The 18,902-nt window shown below is 58.0% G+C and overlaps 1 protein-coding gene across 1 annotated transcript; it reads right to left on the reverse strand.

The window, feature by feature from the left end:
• Positions 1 to 6,217: 6,217 nt before the first annotated feature.
• Positions 6,218 to 12,038, reverse strand: LIG1 (DNA ligase 1). The gene is made up of 22 exons (XM_050716036.1): positions 12,022 to 12,038; positions 11,864 to 11,908; positions 11,089 to 11,155; positions 10,524 to 10,828; positions 10,078 to 10,134; positions 9,801 to 9,973; positions 9,523 to 9,689; positions 9,342 to 9,418; positions 9,126 to 9,217; positions 8,913 to 9,012; positions 8,358 to 8,443; positions 8,151 to 8,266; positions 7,960 to 8,055; positions 7,750 to 7,860; positions 7,568 to 7,639; positions 7,333 to 7,477; positions 7,162 to 7,244; positions 6,930 to 7,082; positions 6,799 to 6,852; positions 6,576 to 6,719; positions 6,406 to 6,498; positions 6,218 to 6,298 (listed from the first exon to the last, which is right to left on the reverse strand). The coding sequence occupies exons 1-22, from the start codon at positions 12,036 to 12,038 to the stop codon at positions 6,218 to 6,220; spliced, it is 2,334 nt and encodes a 777-aa protein (XP_050571993.1).
• Positions 12,039 to 18,902: the final 6,864 nt, after the last annotated feature.

An 18,902-nucleotide genomic window follows, 5' to 3' on the forward strand; every position in this document is an offset into this window, starting at 1 on the left:
TGGGTCCCTATCTCCAAGGGGAAAACGGATCCTAGGCCAGGAGCTGGCGGGGCTCATAGAGAGAGCTTTAAACTAGGCGAGAAGGGGGACGGGGCTCAAACAAGGCTTGTTGGAGCCGTGCCGGGGGAAACAATGGCTAGGCTGGGGAAGAAGGCGATGGCCCAGCTGAAGTGCATCTACACTAATGCACGCAGCATGGGTAACAAACAGGAGGAGCTGGAAGCCATCGTGCAGCAGGAAGGCTACGACTTGGTTGCCATCACGGAGACGTGGTGGGACCACTCCCATGACTGGAGTGCTGCAATGCCTGGCTATCGGCTCTTCAGGAGGGACAGGCAGCACAGAGGGGGTGGTGGCATGGCTCTCTACATTAGAGAATCTTTTGATGTTGTGGAACTCCAGGCTGGGAATGATAAGGTTGAATCCCTGTGGGTTAGGATCCGCGGGAAGGCCGGCAAGGCTAGCGTCCTGGTCGGGGTCTGTTATAGACCGCCGAACCAGGACGAGGAGACGGATGAGGAGTTTTATAGGCAACTGACAGAAGTTGCAAAATCGTCGGCGCTTGTCCTCGTGGGGGACTTCAACTTCCCGGATATATCCTGGAAACACAACACGGCACGGAGAAAGCAGTCTAGGAGGTTTCTGGAGAGCGTGGGAGATAGCTTCCTGACGCAGCTGGTCAGTGAACCTACCAGGGGTGGTGCCCCGCTAGACCTTCTCTTCACAAACAGAGAAGGACTGGTGGGAGATGTGGTGGTCGGAAACTGTCTTGGACAGAGTGACCACGAAATGGTAAAGTTCTCTATTCTTGGCGAGGCCAGGAAGGGGACCAGTAAAACTGCTGTCTTGGACTTCCGGAGGGCTGACTTGAGCTGCTCAGGACGCTGGTTGGCCGAGTCCCTTGGGAGGCGGTTCTGAAGGGCAGAGGAGTCCAGGAAGGCTGGGCGCTCCTCAAGAAGGAAATCTTAACGGCACAGGAGCGGTCCGTCCCCACGTGCCCAAAGACGAGCCGGCGTGGAAGAAGACCGGCCTGGCTCAACAGAGAGTTGCGGCTTGTGCTTAGCAGAAAAAAGAGGGTTTATAATCTTTGGAAAAAAGGGCGGGCCACTGAGGAGGACTACAAGGATGTAGCGAGGCTGTGCAGGGAGAAAATTAGAAAGGCCAAAGCTCATCTGGAGCTCAACCTGGCTACTGCCGTTAAAGACAACAAAAAATCCTTTACAAATATATCAATGCGAAACGGAGGACTAAGGAGAATCTCCATCCTTTACTGGATGCGAGGGGAAACCTAGTTACTAAGGATGAGGAAAAGGCTGAGGTGCTTAATGCCGCCTTTGCCTCAGTCTTTAGCGGCAATACCGGTTGTTCTCTGGATACCCAGTGCCCTGAGCTGGCGGAAGGGGATGGGGAGCAGGATGTGGCCTTCGCTATTCATGAGGAAATGGTTGGCGACCTGCTAAGGAGCTTGGATGTGCGCAAGTCGATGGGGCCGGATGGGATGCACCCGAGGGTACTGAAAGAACTGGCGGAGGAGCTGGCCGAGCCGCTTTCCATCATTTATCGGCAGTCCTGGCTATCGGGGGAGGTCCCAGTTGACTGGCGGCTAGCCAATGTGACGCCCATCTATAAGAAGGGCCGGAGGGCAGACCCGGGGAACTATAGGCCTGTCAGTTTGACCTCAGTGCCAGGAAAGCTCATGGAGCAGATTATCTTGAGGGTCATCACGCGGCACTTGCAGGGCAAGCAGGCGATCAGGCCCAGTCAGCATGGGTTTATGAAAGGCAGGTCCTGCTTGACGAACCTGATCTCCTTCTATGACAAAGTGACGCGCTTGGTGGATGAGGGAAGGGCTGTGGATGTGGTTTACCTTGACCTCAGTAAGGCTTTTGACACCGTTCCCCAACATTCTCCTCAAGAAACTGGCTGCTCGGGGCTTGGACTGGCGTACGCTTCGCTGGGTTAGAAACTGGCTGGATAGCCGGGCCCAGAGAGTTGTGGTGAATGGAGTCAAATCTGGTTGGAGGCTGGTCACAAGTGGTGTCCCCCAGGGCTCGGTACTGGGGCCGGTCCTCTTTAATATCTTTATCGATGATCTGGATGAGGGCGTCCAGTGCACCCTCAGTAAGTTTGCAGATGACACCAAGCTAAGTGCGTGTGTCGATCTGCTCGAGGGCAGGAAGGCTCTGCAGGAGGATCTGGATAGGCTGGAGCGATGGGCTGAGGTCAACTGTATGAAGTTCAACAAGGCCAAGTGCCGGGTCCTGCACCTGGGGCGCAACAACCCCAAGCAGCAGAGCTACAGGCTGGGAGATGAGTGGTTGGAAAGCTGCCTGGCCGAGAAGGACCTGGGAGTATTGGTTGATAGTCGGCTGAATATGAGCCAGCAGTGTGCTCAGGTGGCCAAGAAGGCCAACAGCATCCTGGCCTGTATAAGAAGCAGTGTGGCCAGCAGGTCTAGGGAAGTGATTGTCCCCCTGTACTCGGCTCTGGTGAGGCCGCACCTTGAGTACTGTGTTCAGTTTTGGGCCCCTCGCTACAGGAAGGACATGGACGTGCTCGAGCGAGTCCAGAGAAGGGCGACCAAGCTGGTGAGGGGTCTGGAGAACAAGTCTTACGAGGAGCGGCTGAGGGAGCTGGGCTTGTTCAGCCTGGAGAAGAGGAGGCTCAGGGGCGACCTTATCGCTCTCTACAGTTACCTTAAAGGAGGCTGTAGTGAGGTGGGGGTTGGTCTGTTCTCCCACGTGCCTGGTGACAGGACGAGGGGGAATGGGCGAAAGTTGCGACAGGGGAGTTTTAGGTTGGATGTTAGGAAGTACTTCTTTACCGCAAGCACATGCAAATACCAAGAATATGACCAATGCAACCAACTACATATAAATTAACTTATGAAGCAACTCTACAGAGAATGTTAGGTTTCCTGGGGAAACACTCATTATACCCAAGGGTTTGAATCTCACTCAGTAGGCATCCCTGTTGGGGTGGGAAGAGAGGTTTCAACCTGTTGACTGATCCCAGAAGCCACTGATGTCCTTCCAACTTGATGGTATCTTCCCTAACATTTTTTTCTCTCTTGAGCCATTTCTATACTATTTTCCTACTTTTAGGTGGAGCTTGAGTGACTCTAGTCAAATGTACCTTTGTTATGACTGGTATAAATTTTTTTCATGTTTAAAGTCATAGGCTTAGAGAAATTCAGAGTGCACGCTCAGTGGTCGCACTCTGGAGGTGGGTAGCCTTTGGAGTGGAGGTGTGTTTCGGCATTATAATGAGATTATAACAAGCAAAGCTCACCCAGAGGACATGATTCGGTTATCAGCCTATCAATTCCACAGTATCACCAGGTTCCCCATCTCTGCAGTGATAGCACAGAGCCTGGACACGGTGTCTTTGCTCCACCCTCCGTGCTACTTAGAGTCAGCACACCCAGCTCCCCTGGTGTTGCCAATATGTAAGGTTCCGGGTTATGTTGCCAAGGGGACTACCATGAACAGATTCCTTGCATATCTGCTGGGTCTCACCCTGGGATTTTCCTCAGTGCTAAACCTTCTTTTAATACGTGGACAAAGCTTTAATTTCAATAAGTCACCTCCAGCAATTATTCCACATGCCTGGAGCAGGAAATCATCCTCAGAGCACTCTGAGAGTCTCCTGCAGTGCTCACAGGCTGCTGTGGGTAAAGGGATGCTTGGGGTTCAAGGGGTGGAGGAGGCCCCAGATGAGGAGCAAAAGAGGCAAAGGGGGATTCTTCCACAAAGATCCCCTAAGAGGCCAAAGTTTGCTCTCCTGAAGTCCAGGGTCACAATTCTACTTTTTGCCCTGGGCCTGGTTTTGTCCCTCTCCCACTTCAAATCTAGTTTTAAACCCTATGAATCAGCCCTGCTAACTACTGGGCAAAAACCCTTTCCCCCCTCATAGAAAAGTGCTCCCCATCAGGCTCGGTGCCACGCAGACCTTCCCATGATCAAGAAACCCAAAACTGTGTTGGTGGCACCAGCCTCGGAGCCACGCATTGAGTTGGACCTTCCACCCCAAACCCTTATGGTGGGGTGACTGCTGGTGACTATAGGGCAGTGGTGGTGGCCCTGCTCCATCACCTGGGAAAACCTCAGAAAAAAAAAAAAAACAAAACAAACAAACACCCTCTCCCCCCCACCCCTAAAAAAACCTGCAGGGAGGCTGCTGGCGGAGACAAAAGGGGTGAGAGCACCTGGGGAGGATTTCAGGCGTTATTTAGGGTTCTGGAGGAGATCAGGAACACGAAGGAGAGGAATTGAAACAGAAAGAGGGAACGAAGAGGAGCAGCACCCCATAGAAAAGCGCTTGGCCAGAGGTCCTGGCACCACAGAGACCATCGCGTGGCTGGCCTTGGGATGGGCACAGCGTTTAGGGCAGAGCCAGGTGTCCATCTAGTGGCACGGGGACGCAAGAGGAAGCATGCGTCCCCATCCCCTGGGGTGCAGGCACAGGGGGGACCACGCATCCCCACCCCACATCCCAACGACACAGGACGGACCAGATGTCCCATGCCATAACCCAGGGACACAAAAGGGACGGGCTGTCCCCTCCCAGGTCCTGGGGAATACAGAAGGGACCCCGTGCCCCATCTTCTGCACCCCAAAGGCATGCATCCCACGCTCCATGAAAGCAGGAGGAAGGAAAGCGATATTGGGGAGGGGAGGACAAGGGGATGATGGTACCAGGAAGCCCCTTAGTGATCGGGTGCCTACATGCCCTCCATCACCCCATGGAGGTCCCTGGTCCTACAGAGCACCCCGTGGAGGCACAGGGTGCCCTCCAGCACCCCTTAGAGGTGCATCATCCTATAGAGCAACCTAGGGAGGTCCTGGTCCCACAGAGCACACAACCCACAGAGGTGCACAGTGCCCTCCAACACCCCATGGAGGGCTGTGGTCCTATAGAGCACCCTATAGAGGTGCATAGTCCCACAGAGCACCCATTTTCCCATGGAAGCGTACAGTCCCCTCAATTCCTGAGCCAAGACCCTGTTGCATCCCCGCCATGTCCCTCTGCTGGCCCCACTGAGCCTGGGTCCCAAGAGGGACCTGGTCCCTGCTAGAAGCCCCCTGGGACAGTCCCCACTGACCCCAGAGGGCTCTGGAGCCTGGCAGGTGCACGAGGTGGAACATCGGGTGGGCGGGGGCATAGGGCAGTGCTGGGAGGGGGGCATGGGGAAGGGATAAGGGGATATGGGGCAGGAGGGGGGCATAGGGCAGTGCCAGGGAGATGGCTTAGGCAGGAATCATGGGGCAGGGGGTAAATAGGGGGCAGCAAAACTAGGAGGTGAGGAGGAACGGGTTATAGGGTGGTGAGAAGCAGCACAGCCCCATGCCAGCCCCCCCAGCCCCGGGAACCAGCAGCAAATAAAGGAAGTAGAAAAAAACAGCCCCTGGCTTTATTAGGGGCAGCTTCTTAGGGACACGGTAGCAGAGGGGATGGGTGAGGGGATGCTGTCCATGAGAGGCACATGGGGACCCTGGTGCTGGAGGGGAAGCACCTGGGGACCCTGGGGATGAAGGTGGACGACAGTCCCCGGCCACTGCAGTGGGGAAGAAGCACACGGGGATGGGGCAGGGTCATGTCCTTGGGTCCCCTTGCTGGAGGAGAGGGATATGGGGACACCAGGGACGGAGGATGGCCGTGTTCTAGCATCCCTGTCCCAGCAGGGAGGTATAAAGGACACAAGGGCAGGGGGCAGAGAGGTAGCTTGGGCAGGATCAGGCCCTAGGGACGCCAGGCTGGAGGGGAGGGACGTGGGGACCCTGGGGAAGAAGGGCTACGTATGGGGGGGTCCCTACCCTGGGGAAGAGGCAGGGAGGGGGTACCCGAGGGATGGAGGGGGAACCCTGGGACCCCATAGATTGGGGGTGGGGGGGAGGGGGAATCCTATGGTCCCTGTTATGGAAGAGAGGTGCAGGGGGACCCCAGGGATAGAGGATGACCACATCTGTGCATCCCTGTCCCTGATGGGAAGCATGCAGGGGCCCCCAAAAGGGGAAGGCAGGGGGGTCCTGGGGGGGAGGAGTAAAGGGGCAGAGACCTGGCCCTGCCTGGAGTGACACCAAGTCCCAGTGTCCCTGTCCCCAGGGTAGCCACACGCATGCCCTCAGGGACAGAGCAAGGTCAGGCCCCAGTGTCCCCACCTCGTGCCCCCCACGGTAGGGGGGCCCTGGGGGGACCCCACAGGGGCCGTGGTATCTCAGTAAAACTCCTCGTCCTCCCCTTTCTCTGCCTGCTGCTGGTTCTGGATCTGCTGCTGCTTCTTGTACAGCTCAGCCACCTGCAGGACAGGGAGAGGAAGTGATGACACCCCCCTTTCTTGTGTCCCCCCGCTCCCCCCCCCCCCATGGGGACACCCAGGCTCCCTCCCCATCCCCTCCCCAGCACCTGGGTGCTGCTGGTGGCCTCCTCCGGCTTCTTGTCCTCCCGCACACGAAGGAACCGGGGGAAGCGCAGCGAGATGCCCTTCTCCTCATCCACCTTGGGGACACCCACAGGGCTGAGATGCCACCGGGGCCGAACACAAGGACCTCCCCATGTCCTCCTGCCCCACTCACCAGCCCCACGGCTGCCCTATAGACGGGGGAGATGGAGAGGTCCCCGCACTTCACCTCCCAGACCTGCACCGCCGCCAGCCAGCGGTCGGGGGCCGCCCCGCTGTCCCAGCGGTAGTAGGGACGCGGCTGGGCCAGCACATGCTCCTGGAGGGTGACACGAAGGGACAGCATCAGGAGCCGGCCCGGCGCTCATCCACAAGGCGCCGCTTCTCCAGCGCTTCACCTTGAGGAAGCCATAGTGCTTCTCCAGGCTCTCCTCCGTGAAACCAGTGCCGATCTGCATGGGAGGACAAGGAAGGGTTCGGGACGGTCCCCTGCGACGTCCCCAAGCCCACAGGTGGTCCCAGGGGTCACCTTGCAGATGCTCTGGTACTCCTCGCTCTCCTCGTCGTAGCAGGCCAGCAGGAAGCCCCCGTAGATCCCTGCACGCTTGCCCTTGCCCAGGTAGGCGCCGATGACCACCAGGTCCAGCGTGTCCCCAAGCCCATCCAGGTAGTCCTTCTTCAGCTGGAGAGAGAGAGAGGGGGGGGCTCAGAGACACGGGGGTGGACATGGGGACAAACCCGGAGGGGGTCCCACCGCTCACCTTCAACCACTTGTGCGACCGCTTGGCGATCTCGTAGGTGGCGTCCACCTCCAGGGTCTTCACCATGAGGCCCTCGCAGGAGGCTGGGGGCACCCATCGTCACCCAGGGAAGGGGTGGGGGGAGGGGGGGGGACACGACACCGACCCCGCGCCCCCGGTGGCCTCGCTCACCCTTGATGGCCTTGTCGAGGAAGTCCGAGACCTCCTCGGCGCTGCGGGTGTCCGCGGCGGTGGCGAAGACGAACTCGCCCTCCACCTCCTCGAAGGACTGCCGCAGAAGCTTGCGCCGCGCAGCCAGGGGCTGCCGCACCAGCGGCTGCAGGGGGACGCGGTGTCACCCCCCAGGGGGGCGCCATGTCACCCCCCCGGGAGACTCAATGTCATCCCCCCGGGGCCGCACGCTCACCTCCCCGTTGAGGTAGAGCAGGTCAAAGGCATAGAGGCAGACCTGCACCTTGATGGCAGCTGCGTCCACATCCTGCGGTGGGGTGGGACACGTTGGGGGGGGGGGGGGGGGGGGGGAAGGGAACGGGGGTGTCACGGCACTGGCTGGACACTGTCCCCCATGTCCCTGCCCCCTGCTCTCACCTTCCTCTTCCTCGTCATCAGCACCTGGAAGGGCTGGATCTGCCTCGTGGTCCGATCCCACGCCACAGCCTCTGCATCCAGGATGCAGGAGCGCACACCGGGCTTCAGCACCTGGGGGACGGGAAGAGAGGGTGGGGGGGGGCCTGGTGCTCAGCATCAAATGAGCCCCCCGATTCCCCCAGGACTCCCCCCCAAATCCCCCCCACCTGCCTTGGGGATGCGGTCCACGAGGTCGGGGTACTTGGCGGTGGTGTTCTCCTGGTTGCGGCTGTAGATGAAGACGGCCCCGTTCTCTAGGACGTGGATCTGGGGCGGGGGGGGGGGGAAACAGCAATGCATGGAGGTGATGAATGAGGGGGGGCAGCACCCCAGGGACCCCCCAATACCCCCCAAGGCCTTACCTGGGCTCGCTCGCCGTCGTATTTATACTCGCAGGTGAACGCTGCCTCCTCGAAGCGCTTCAGCAGCTCCCCTACGCCACGGGCAGGCTGGGCCAGCATGGGCTTCAGGGGGACACCTAGGGAGGGGAGAGGAACAGGATGAGGCCGTGCCCCCCCCCAAAAAAACCCCCTCCCAAGACCCTCGGACCTCCCCTCACCCCGTAGTACCTGGGGTGATGCCGCAGTGCTGGGGCAGCTGCTCCAGCCCGTGCTCCAGCAGCACCGGGACGATGGCGGCGTAGTCAGGCAGCTCGCTGCGGGGACAGCCCCGGTGTCCCCTCCCTGTCCCCGTGTCCCTTACCTGTCCCCGTGTCCCCTCCCTGTCCCCGTGTTCCCAAAAACGGGGGCGCTGGGCTGCTCCCCATCCCTGGGGACTCAGGCCAAGCCCCAACAGGAGGAAGAGGAGGGAGGGAGGAAGAGCAGGACTGGGAGCACCGCGTCTCCTTGGTCCTAACGAGCCCATGGTGGTGGTGGGGGGGAATTAACAGTGCCAAATGAGGGGGGGGGGGGGGTGGTAAACGGCCTGGCACTGCTACCCACCAGACCCCCTCCCAATAGGGGCCCCAGGACAAAAGGGGACCCTGGGGAGAAGGGGGGAGCCAAGGGGACGCTGGGGGATGAAAGGGGATCGAAGTGACAAACGGGGACCCCAGGGGACAAAACGGGGACCCCGGGGTGGGGGTGGGGGGGGAACCAAAGCGGGGCCCCCCCGGGGGACCTCACCAGAAGGTCTGCTTGAGGATGCGGCTCTGCTCCTCCAGCCATGCCCTGCGTGCCTCGGGGGCCATGCCCTGCCCGGCGTCCAGCACGGCCGGCGGCCACCCTGAGGTTTGGGGCGGACGGGGGGACACACAGCCACGGCGTCACCAACCGGGTGTCCCCCCCGCCCCCCCCCCCCCACCACCGGTGTCCCCAGGGTGCCCCCAACGGCCTCACCTTGCCCCGGGGGGGTGAGCGCGACGGCGTGTGCCAGGGCGGTGAGCACCGACTGCTCGGCCAGCCCGATGCGCAGCTTCCCGCTGAGCGACCTGGAGGACAGGGAAGAGGGGGCACGCCAGGAGGTTCTGGGGTCGCTACGGGGCAGCCCCACACGCTGTGATCCCCTCCCCCCCCCCCCCCATAAACCCCCCCCCCCCCCCTCCAGGCCCTCACCGGACGAGGTAGCGCGCCTCCGAGTGCCGGCAGGCGACGAAGAGCCCCTTGATGATGCCGATCTTCTTGCTGGCCGACTGCGAAACCCAAAGCCCCGCTGGCACCCCCGGGACGCGGGGTGGACACGCAACGGGTGACACCCCAGTGACCTCCCCCCCCCAACCACCACCCTCGCACTCACGGCGTTGCCCGACATGGTGGCCATCTCCCGCAGCTTGCCCAGGACGCCCGCGGCGCTGAGGCGGGCGGGCGCCACCACGGTGCGCTGGGTGCAGCGGCTGCTCTCGGCCACCAGCCCCAGGTCCCCCTTGTCCTGCGCCTCGCTGCGGATCTGCGCCAGCTGCCGGCCTGCGGGGACGTCACCGTCACCCCCCCCCCCCCCCCCACCATATCATCTAAGGAGATGGGGGGGGGGTCACGGGGGTGTCCCCCCAGGGTTTGGGGGGGGGGGGGCCGTACCGGTGGCCTGGGCGAGGGCGCGGGTCAGGAGGCTCTCGCCGATGCCCAGCTCCAGCCCCTCAGAGGCGGCCCCCGGGCGGTTGAGGCAGAGGCGCAGGCAGGGCAGCAGCTCCCCCGGGGACAGGGCCAGCACCGAGCGCAGGAAGTTGCTGAGGGTCTCGATGATCTTCAGCCTTGGGGGGGGGGGGGTCAGTGATAAGGGGAGGGGGTTACGTGTCCCTGTACCCACCCCCCCCCCCAAAAAAAAAAAAAATAGGCCCGCCCCACGGGGTCTCACCGGGCTGAGGCTTCCTCGATGCGCTCGAAGGTGCGAGCCACCGCCAGGTAGGGGACGCTGAAAAGGGAGGGGGGGGGTTGGGTTGTGACACCCCCGGCCCCCCCCAACGCCCAAACAGCCCCCTCCCACTCCCCCCAAGTCTCTCCAATCCCCCATCCCACCCCCACAGCCCCCCCATCACCCCCCCACCCCCACAGCTCCCCCCACACCCTCCTACCCCCCACCCCCATCACCCCCCCAACCCCCCCAACCCCCCTCCCAGCCCATTACCCCCCCAGCACCCCCCCTACCCCCTCCCCATCACCCCAACGTCCCCATCCCCACCAACCCCCCTTCCCCCCCCTCCATCCCAGCTCCTCTCTCCATCCCAGCCCCCCCAACCCCATCCCAGCCCCTCCCGCCCCCCCCAAATTCTTCCCCCCCCCCCTCCTCCCTCCCCCCCCAACCTTTGCCCGGGCCCCCAGCAGGCGTCCCGCAGCGGGTGGTACCCGCTCCTGGCAGGGTCATACTGGGACGGGTCCAGCGGCTGGGGGCTGCGGGGAGACCACAGGGTGGGGGGGGGAAAGGGGGGGGGGCAGCGGTGGCACGGTGGGGACCCCCAGCACCCATGGGTGCCACCCCCCCCCCACCATGCTGTCACCCACCTGCTGGCGGCCGGAGGTCCCCGGTCCTGGTCACCGGGAGCCTGGCGGCAGCGCTTGGGGGGGGGGGGCCCGTCCTCGTCCCCTGGGACCCCCGGGGCGGGGGGGCACTGGGGGGAGCCAGGGGGCTGGGGGGGTGCAGGGCCCTGTGAGGAAGGGGGGGGGGTTATGGGGTGGGGGGTGTGGGGGGCACTGGGGGAGCTGGGGGGGCACTGGGGGGGCACTGGGAGGATACTATGGGACCTGTTGGGGGTATTGGGGGGATACTGGGGGAGCTGGGGGGATGCTGGGAGGCACTGGGGGATACTGGGGGAGCTGGGGGGCCCCGGGGGCACGCTGGGAGGATACTGGGGGGGCACTGGGGGGATACCGGGGGGATGCTGGGAGGATACTGGGGGGCACACTGGGAGGGCACTGAAGGGATGCTGGGGGACACACTAGGGGGATACTGGGAGGTGCTGAGGGGGACACTGGGGCCGGGGACACTGGCTGACACCGGGCAGGATACTGGAAGGATACTGGTGGGATGTTGGGGGGATACTGGGAATAACAGTGTAAGATGTAAGGGGTACTGGGATGGGGCTGGTGTGGTAACGGGGGGACTGGGGGGTTACTGGGGCAGGACTGGGAGATACTGGGGTGCCAGAGCAGGACTAGGGCTGGACTGGGAGGGACTAGGACCGATGGGGGCAGGGAGGGGGCGGGATTTGGGAGGGGGCACCGGGGGGTCACCGGGGGGTACTGGGTGGATACCGGGGGGTACGGGGGGGTCACCGGGGGGTCACCTGGAGGTACGAGGGGTTACCGGGAGGGTACCGGGGGGCATCGGGGGTCACCAGGGGGGCACCGGGGGGGTACCGGGGAGTCTCTGACCGGGGTCCCGGGGGAGGGCGGCCCCCGCCCATCGGGGTCCCCTCGTTCCAGCGGCGCCGGCTCCTCGGGGGGGTCCCGGGGGGGCTCCGCCGACGGCTCCGAGGAGGAGGAGGAGGAGGGAGGGGGAGGGGGCGCGGGGGGGGCCCTGCCCCTGCTGCTGGGCGGGAGCCCTGGGGGGGGAGGAGCTTGTGGGGTGGGGGGAGGGGCAGCACCCCCGACCCCCCCAGCATTTTGCTCCTCCCCAAATCCCCCCCCCCCAGACCCCCACTCACGGAGCGGCGCCGCCGTCCGCGGCCCGGGGGGGCCCGAAGAAGGACCTGGAAGGGAGGGGGGGGGGGGGGGGCGGTCACGGCCGGCACCGGGGGGGGGGGAAATGGGGGGGGGGAGCCCCCGAGGGAAAGGGGGGGGGTCCCGGCGCCGCGCCGCTCACGTGATCCGCCGCTGCATGGCCGCCGCTTTTCGCGGGGAAAAAATCCAAGCGCCTGGCGTCACTGCCGGCGGCGGGAGCAGGGGGCGGGGCGAGCGGCGCGGGGGGTGCTGGGAGATGTAGTCCGGGGTGGGGGAGCCGGTGGGGGGTGGGGCTGTGCGGAGCGGGCGGTGTCGCCCGAGGGGCAGTGCTGGGGGGGGGGCGTGTCGCCGTGGTCACGTGTCGCCGTGGTCACGTGTCCCCGTGGTCATGTGTCCCCTTGTTCCCATGTCCCCCAGTTCCGAGGTCCCAGTGGTCCCCCTGTCCCCGCATCCCCCTGTCCCCATATTCTCTTGTTCCCGCATCCCCCTGTCCCCACATCCCCAGGTCCCCCTTTCCCCCTGCCCTTCTGCCCCTATATCCCCCCATTCCCACGTCCCCCTCACCCTGTGTCCTCCTGTCACACTGTTCCCGTGTCCCTGTGTCCCCCAGTCAGGAGTGTGCAGCCAGCAGGAGCGGGGAGGCGATGGTCCCCCTGTACTCAGCTCTGGTGAGGCTGCACCTCGAGTACTGTGTTCAGCTTTGGGCCCCTCACTACAAGAAGGACATCGAGGCCCTGGAATGTGTCCAAATAAAGGCTGCATAGCTGGTGAAGGGTCTGGAACGCAAGTCTTCTGAGGAACGGCTCAGAGAACTGGGGTTGTTGAGTCTGGAGGAGAGAGGGGAGACCTTATTGCCCTCTACAACTACCTGAAAGGAAGTGGCGGGAGCTGGGGATCGGCCTCTTCTTGCAGATAACTAGCGATAGGACTAGAGGGAATGGCCTCAAGTTGCACCAGGGGACGTTCAGGTTGGAAACCGGGAGACATTTCTTGTCAGCAAGAGCAGTCAGGCATTGGGACGGGTTGCCCAGGGAGGTGGTGGAGTCACCATCCCTGGGGAGGTGTTTAAGGAAAGGCAGGATATGGTACTCGGGGACATGGTTTAGTGGGTGATATTGGCGGTAGGGGGATGGTTGGCCCAGATGATCTTGGAGGTCTTTTCCAACCCTAATGATTCTATGATTCTATGGTCACTGTCCCAAGCACGGCCACCAGATGTGGCTGGTGCTGGAGGCTGTGTCCTGGTCCTAAGAGGACCCCAAACAACCCCAGGCCTCCGTGACATGCGGAAAACAGACCCCACAACCTGTAAGATTGTAAAGTAGGTACGTTTATTCAGTGCTGGGCAGCACGGGGGGTCTCCCCACCACAATCGTGCACGCCCACCGCCGTAGTTTGTCCAGTATTTATGCAGAAAGGGTTACAGGATTAAGGAAATGCCTATACATATTAATAACATTTCCCCGAAAATTATTACAATGAGTTCTGAGAAATCATTTCCATCGTCTCCGCCTTTAACTCCTCCCGGCTGCACACCCATAGCGTCTTCTGGTGGTCATGGGCCGGGGTCTTCAGGATGAAGGCCATATGGCTTCCTCGTTATGGGCCAGGATCTTCAGGATGAAGGCCGTACGTCTTCCTCATTATGCACTTTTCACCTTGGCCACAGAACTCATCTAAACCGGCTCTTGTTTGGCATGGGTTGTGCTATCTTCCTGTTTTACCAGACGAGTTCCTACTTTCATAACCACTCATGTACATTCTACATCCTCTGTCCTGAGGTTAGTTACAAAATGTAAGCACAAGGCTATAAATATATTTCAAGCTGCTGTTTCCTCCTCAGTTTCAGTTCCCCCTGTCAATCCCCCCTTTTCTAAATACAAGGCAAATTCTTTCGCCTTTGACGGTCTAATTATTCAAAATTTTCTTAAAGTATTCCCTGTCTCTATTTGGTGCTTAAGTTTATTTTTCTCCCTTATCTTTCAGGGTTGTCCTGTTGATACTCCCTACTTCAGTCCTGTCCTTGTGGTTGATTTACAATGTACATCTGTGTTAGCTAAAATTTGCAAAATCAGCATTGCATGACCTCTCTAGATCTGCTATAGTTCTACAGTTAACCCTTTAGCACCTATTTCTTACTTCAATCCCCCCCCTTTTTCTAAACCATTAGTAAAATCTTTTACTTATTTCTACAAAATACTTGCTTTTTCTAAGAACTTCCTAAAGTATTTTCCTGATTCTGTCTTCTGGCAAAGTTGATGCTTTTTCCAGGATTCATAGTTGGTTAGGACACTCCTACTACAAAACATAAAACACTTTAGCAACAGACAAAGCAGAATTCCTAAGATGATTAGTAGAATTAATAATACAAATAATTGTTTTAGCCAGGCAACATTGGGCAACCATAGGGTTAATTAATCCCACAACTCTTGTGTTGTGGTTTAACCCAGCCAGCAGCTAAGCACCACACGATGGGGGAAAGAATCAGGAAAATGAAGCCTGTGGGTTGAGATAAAGACAGTTTATTAGGACAGAAAAGAAAAGAAAATAATAATAATAATGATAATAGTACTACTACTAATAATGTGTACGAAACAAGTGATGCACAATGCAATTGCTCACCAACCGCTGACAGATGCCCAGCCTACCCCGCAACAGCCAGCCCCCCCACCCCCGCCAGCCACCCCTATATATTGTTTAGCATGACGTCAGATGGTATGGAATACCCCTTTGGCCAGTTTGGGTCAGCTGTCCTGGGTCTGTCCCCTCCCAGCTCCTGCTGCACCCCCAGCCTGCCCGCTGGCAGGACAGAGTGAGAAGCTGAAGAGTCCTTGGCTTAGTGTAAGCACTGCTCTGCAACAATTAAAACGTCAGTGTGTTATCAACATTATTCTCATCCTAAATCCCAAACACAGCACCCTACCAGCTACCAGGAGGGAAATTAACTCTATCCTAGCTGAAACCAGGACATATATCCACCCCTTATTCCGTACCATTTATGTAATGCTCAGGTTACACCCTTTCCAATACATTCCAATTAATCAGCATTTTCATTTATGATATATAGAATATCCACTGAGTTTGCATAGTCCGTGACTGACTTCAGGCTCCATCTGTCACAGCAGTCTTTTAGGGCAGAAGAGATGGTGTGTCATGTTGGATTGTCACACGCTGAAGCCCGTTCTTGTTCCATCACACCTCTGTGCTTGTCCATTTCTATCAAAATTCATTCATTATTATCTGTGTGGCTGTTACTGTGATACCACTAATAGGACATTGACATATAGCAATAATAGTATTGATGACATATAGTATTATATAATAATCAACATAATACAATTCAACTCATGGGCTATTCTCTCCCAGTATTAAATCCCTTTGAGGTACACACCGGACCTCCCCATTCTTTTGCATTACCCACCAAGTGCATCCAGGTCCCTGAGCAAAAGCAATCCCACGAATGGGTTTGCCTTTTCCTGAGGCAGGAGTAGCCCAGACTGTTTTACCCAGCATGTTTCTTATGTACACTACAGGAACTTTATGCCCTTCTACAGTACGTAACAGGTTTGATTGGGCAGGTCCAGCTCGGCTGGAAGATCCCCTAGTATTGACTAACCAAGTGGCCTTTGCCAAATGCATATCCCAATTTTTGAATGTCCCAGCACCCATTGCTTTCAGCATAGTCTTTAACAGTCCATTGTATCGTTCAGCTTTCCTGGAGGCTGGTGCATGATAGGGGATGTGATACACCCTCTCAATACCATGTTCTTTGGCCCAAGTGTCTATAAGGTTGTTTCAGAAATGAGTCCCATTGTCTGACTCAATTCTTTCTGGGGTGCCATGTCGCCATAGGACTTGCTTTTCAGGGCCCAGGGATAGTGTTCCGGGCGGTGGCATGGGGCACAGGATATGTTTCCAGCCATCCAGTGGTTGCTTCCACCATTGTAAGTACGTGGCGCTTGCCATTGCGGGCTTGAGGGAGTGTGATGTAATCAATCTGCCAGGCCTCTCCATATTTGTATTTCAGCCATCGTCCTCCATACCAAAGAGGCTTTGACAGTTTGGCTTGCTTGATTGCAGCGCATGTTTCACAATCATGAATAACCTGTGCTATAGTGTCCATGGTCAGGTCCACCCCTCGATCACGAGCCCATCTGTATGTTGCATCTCTACCTTGATGGCCCGAGGTGTCATGGGCCCATCAGGGCTATAAATAATACACCTTTATGTTGCCAGTCCAGGTCCACCTGAGCCACTTCAATCTTAGCAGCCTGATCCACCTGGGGTCCCACTGGGGTTTCCTATTCGAGCCTGCTGAGTAATCAGTGCAACCCACTTGCTCCATGTAGCATCAGTTGCATGATGTGTAGAGGGGACCCTTCCTTTGAACATCCAGCCCAGTACTGGCAGTCAGGGTGCCAGGAGGAGCTGAGCTTCAGTACCGACCACTTCCTGCACCCTTCCTGATACTTCCTGGACACCCCTGCAAGTGAAAGCAAACTGTGGCCTGCACTCTGCTGCTAGAGGGATGGAGAAAAATGCATTAGCGATATCAGTTGTGGCGTACCACTTGGCTGCCTTTGATTCCAGTTCATACTGGAGTTCTAGCATGTCCGGCACTGCAGCACTCAGCGGTGGCGTGACTTTGTTCAGGCCACGGTAGTCCACTGTTAGTCTCCACTCACCATTAGACTTTCGCACTGGCCTTATGGGACTATTAAAAGGTGAATGAGTCTTGCTGATCACTCCTTGGCTCTCCAGTTGACGAATTAGCTTATGGATGGGAATCAGGGAGTCTCGGTTGGTGCGATATTGCTGCCGGTGCACAGTTGTGGTAGCAATTGGTACCTGCTGTTCTTCGACCCTCAGCAACCCCACAACAGAAGGGTCCTCCGAGAGACCAGGCAAGGCAGACAACTGTTTAATGTCCTCTGTGTCTAAGGCAACTATGCCAAAAGCCCACCGGAACCCTTTTGGATCCTTGAAATATCCTCTTCTGAGACAGCCCAAGGATGCACGGAGCATCCAGGCCAGTCACAATATGGTGCTTTTGCCACTCATTCCCAGTTAGACTCACTTCAGCCTCCAATACAGTTAACTGCTGGGATCCCCCCCGTCACCCCATAAATACAGATGGGTTCTGGCCCTTTGTAGCTTGATGGCATTACAGTACACTGTGCACTGGTGTCTACTAAAGCCTTATACTTCTGTGCGTCTGATGTGCCAGGCCATCGAATCCACACAGTCCAATAAACTCGATTGTCCCTTTCCTCCCCCTGGCTGGAGGCAGGACCCCTCTAATCCTGGCCAGAATCTTCATTTCTGTGTCTGGAGGACAGCCCGCTGGAAGTTGGAGCAGCAAATTTCTTAGAAAACCCCTTTTTTCCGATTGTTTTTCCTTGTAGCTCACGTACCCGTGCCTCTAGTGTCGAGGTAGATTTTCCATCCCATTTTCTCATGTCCTCTCCATGGTCACGTAGGTAAAACCACAGGGTGTCGGGGTGGGTACCCACCTATATCGTCTTCCTTGCACGGATGGACACTTACCCCTGATAGCTGAGACACTGGTTTGTACAGGTGGGGAGGAAGATCAATTCTCTTTAAGTTGGTGGACCTCTTCAGAAAGTTTCTCCACAGCCAAGACGCAGACCTGTAGGGAAGAGGAGAGACTTCCTTCATACTGCCGGAGTTGTTTAGCCACTTCATCCACTGTGGGTTCCTCATGGTCTTTCCAGGTGTCCTGGTTTCAGGTAGGACAGAGTTAATTTTCCTCCTAGTAGCTGGCAGGGTGCTATGTTTTGGATTAGAATGAGAAGAGCACTGATAACATGCTGATGTTTTAATTGTTGTAGAGCAGTGCTTACACTAAGCCAGGACTTTTCAGCTTCTCGCTCTGTCCTGCTAGCGAGCAGGCTAGGGATGCAGCAGGAGCTGGGAGGGGACAGACCCAGGACAGCTGACCCAAACTGGCCAAAGGGGTATTCCATACCATCTGACGTCATGCTGAACAATATATAGGGGTGGCTAGCCGGGGTGGGGGGCCGGCTGCTCGGGGATAGGCTGGGCATCGGTCAACGGGTGGTGAGCAATTGCATTGTGCATCACTTATTTCATACACATTATTACTATTAATACTATTATTATTATTATTATTATTATTATTATTATTATTATTATTATTGTTATTATTTTTCCTGTCTTAATAAACTGTCTTTATCTCAACTCACAGGCTTCACTTTCCCGTTTCTCTCCCCCATCCCGGAGAGGGAGGGGGGAGGGTGAGCGAACGGCTGTGTGGTGTTTGGCTGCCAGCCGGGCTAAACCACAACACCAGGCCATTACTGCCAATGAGCTGGCATATGATGATGGTGCACTCCGTACAAACTTCCGCCACATGGGTCGTGTACACTTGACTTCATCTGGATCTGTGGATATTTGTTTGTTGTCCAGGTCCTCATAAATCACCTCCCGTATGGCTAATTCCCTCAGGTACTGGATTCCTTTCTCCATAGTGGTCCACTTGCCTGGGAGACATACAAGTTCTTCCTTGTAGGGATACCTTTCCTTCACAGCTGACAGGAGACGCCTCCAGAGGCTGAGAGATTGTGCTCCATCTCCAATTGCTTTGTCAATGCCTGCGTCTCTAGCAAGGGATCCCAGCCGCCTGGCTTCCCTGCCCTCTAATTCCAGACCATTGGCTCCGGTGTCCCAGCACTGGAGCAGCCAGGTGACAAGCTGCTCACCTATGCAGCGACCGAAATCTTTTCGCACATCTCGTAGCTCATACTGGTATAGGTTTCAGGTAGTTACTGTTGTTTTTGCAACATCTTCATCCTCCTGTTCCTCTGATGGCCCGGCCTCGTCTTCTCCACGCTTGGTCTTAGCAGGAGTTTCTCTGCATTCTAAACAATCCGACACTCTAAACCATTTTTTCATCTTGGTTACGGGTGCAACTGACACTGGTACAGTTTGTTTTCCTGGCTCAGCCTTGGGGCCTGTTTTAGGGCTTGGACTGGCTGCTGG

The sequence above is a fragment of the Cygnus atratus genome, chromosome 32 (assembly GCF_013377495.2).
Source record: "Cygnus atratus isolate AKBS03 ecotype Queensland, Australia chromosome 32, CAtr_DNAZoo_HiC_assembly, whole genome shotgun sequence".
Lineage (NCBI taxonomy): Eukaryota > Metazoa > Chordata > Aves > Anseriformes > Anatidae > Cygnus > Cygnus atratus.

What these genes read in the sequence shown, in the direction of transcription:
- LIG1 (XM_050716036.1), bottom strand. An exon ending in ATCCTCCCAGCATCCCCCCG is followed by an intron (nt 10,829 to 11,088) that starts GTATCCCCCCAG and finishes GGCTCCCCCCAG; the next exon opens with TGCCCCCCCGCCCCGGGGGT. An exon ending in CCTCGACAAGGCCATCAAGG is followed by an intron (nt 7,245 to 7,332) that starts GTGAGCGAGGCC and finishes GGGTGCCCCCAG; the next exon opens with CCTCCTGCGAGGGCCTCATG.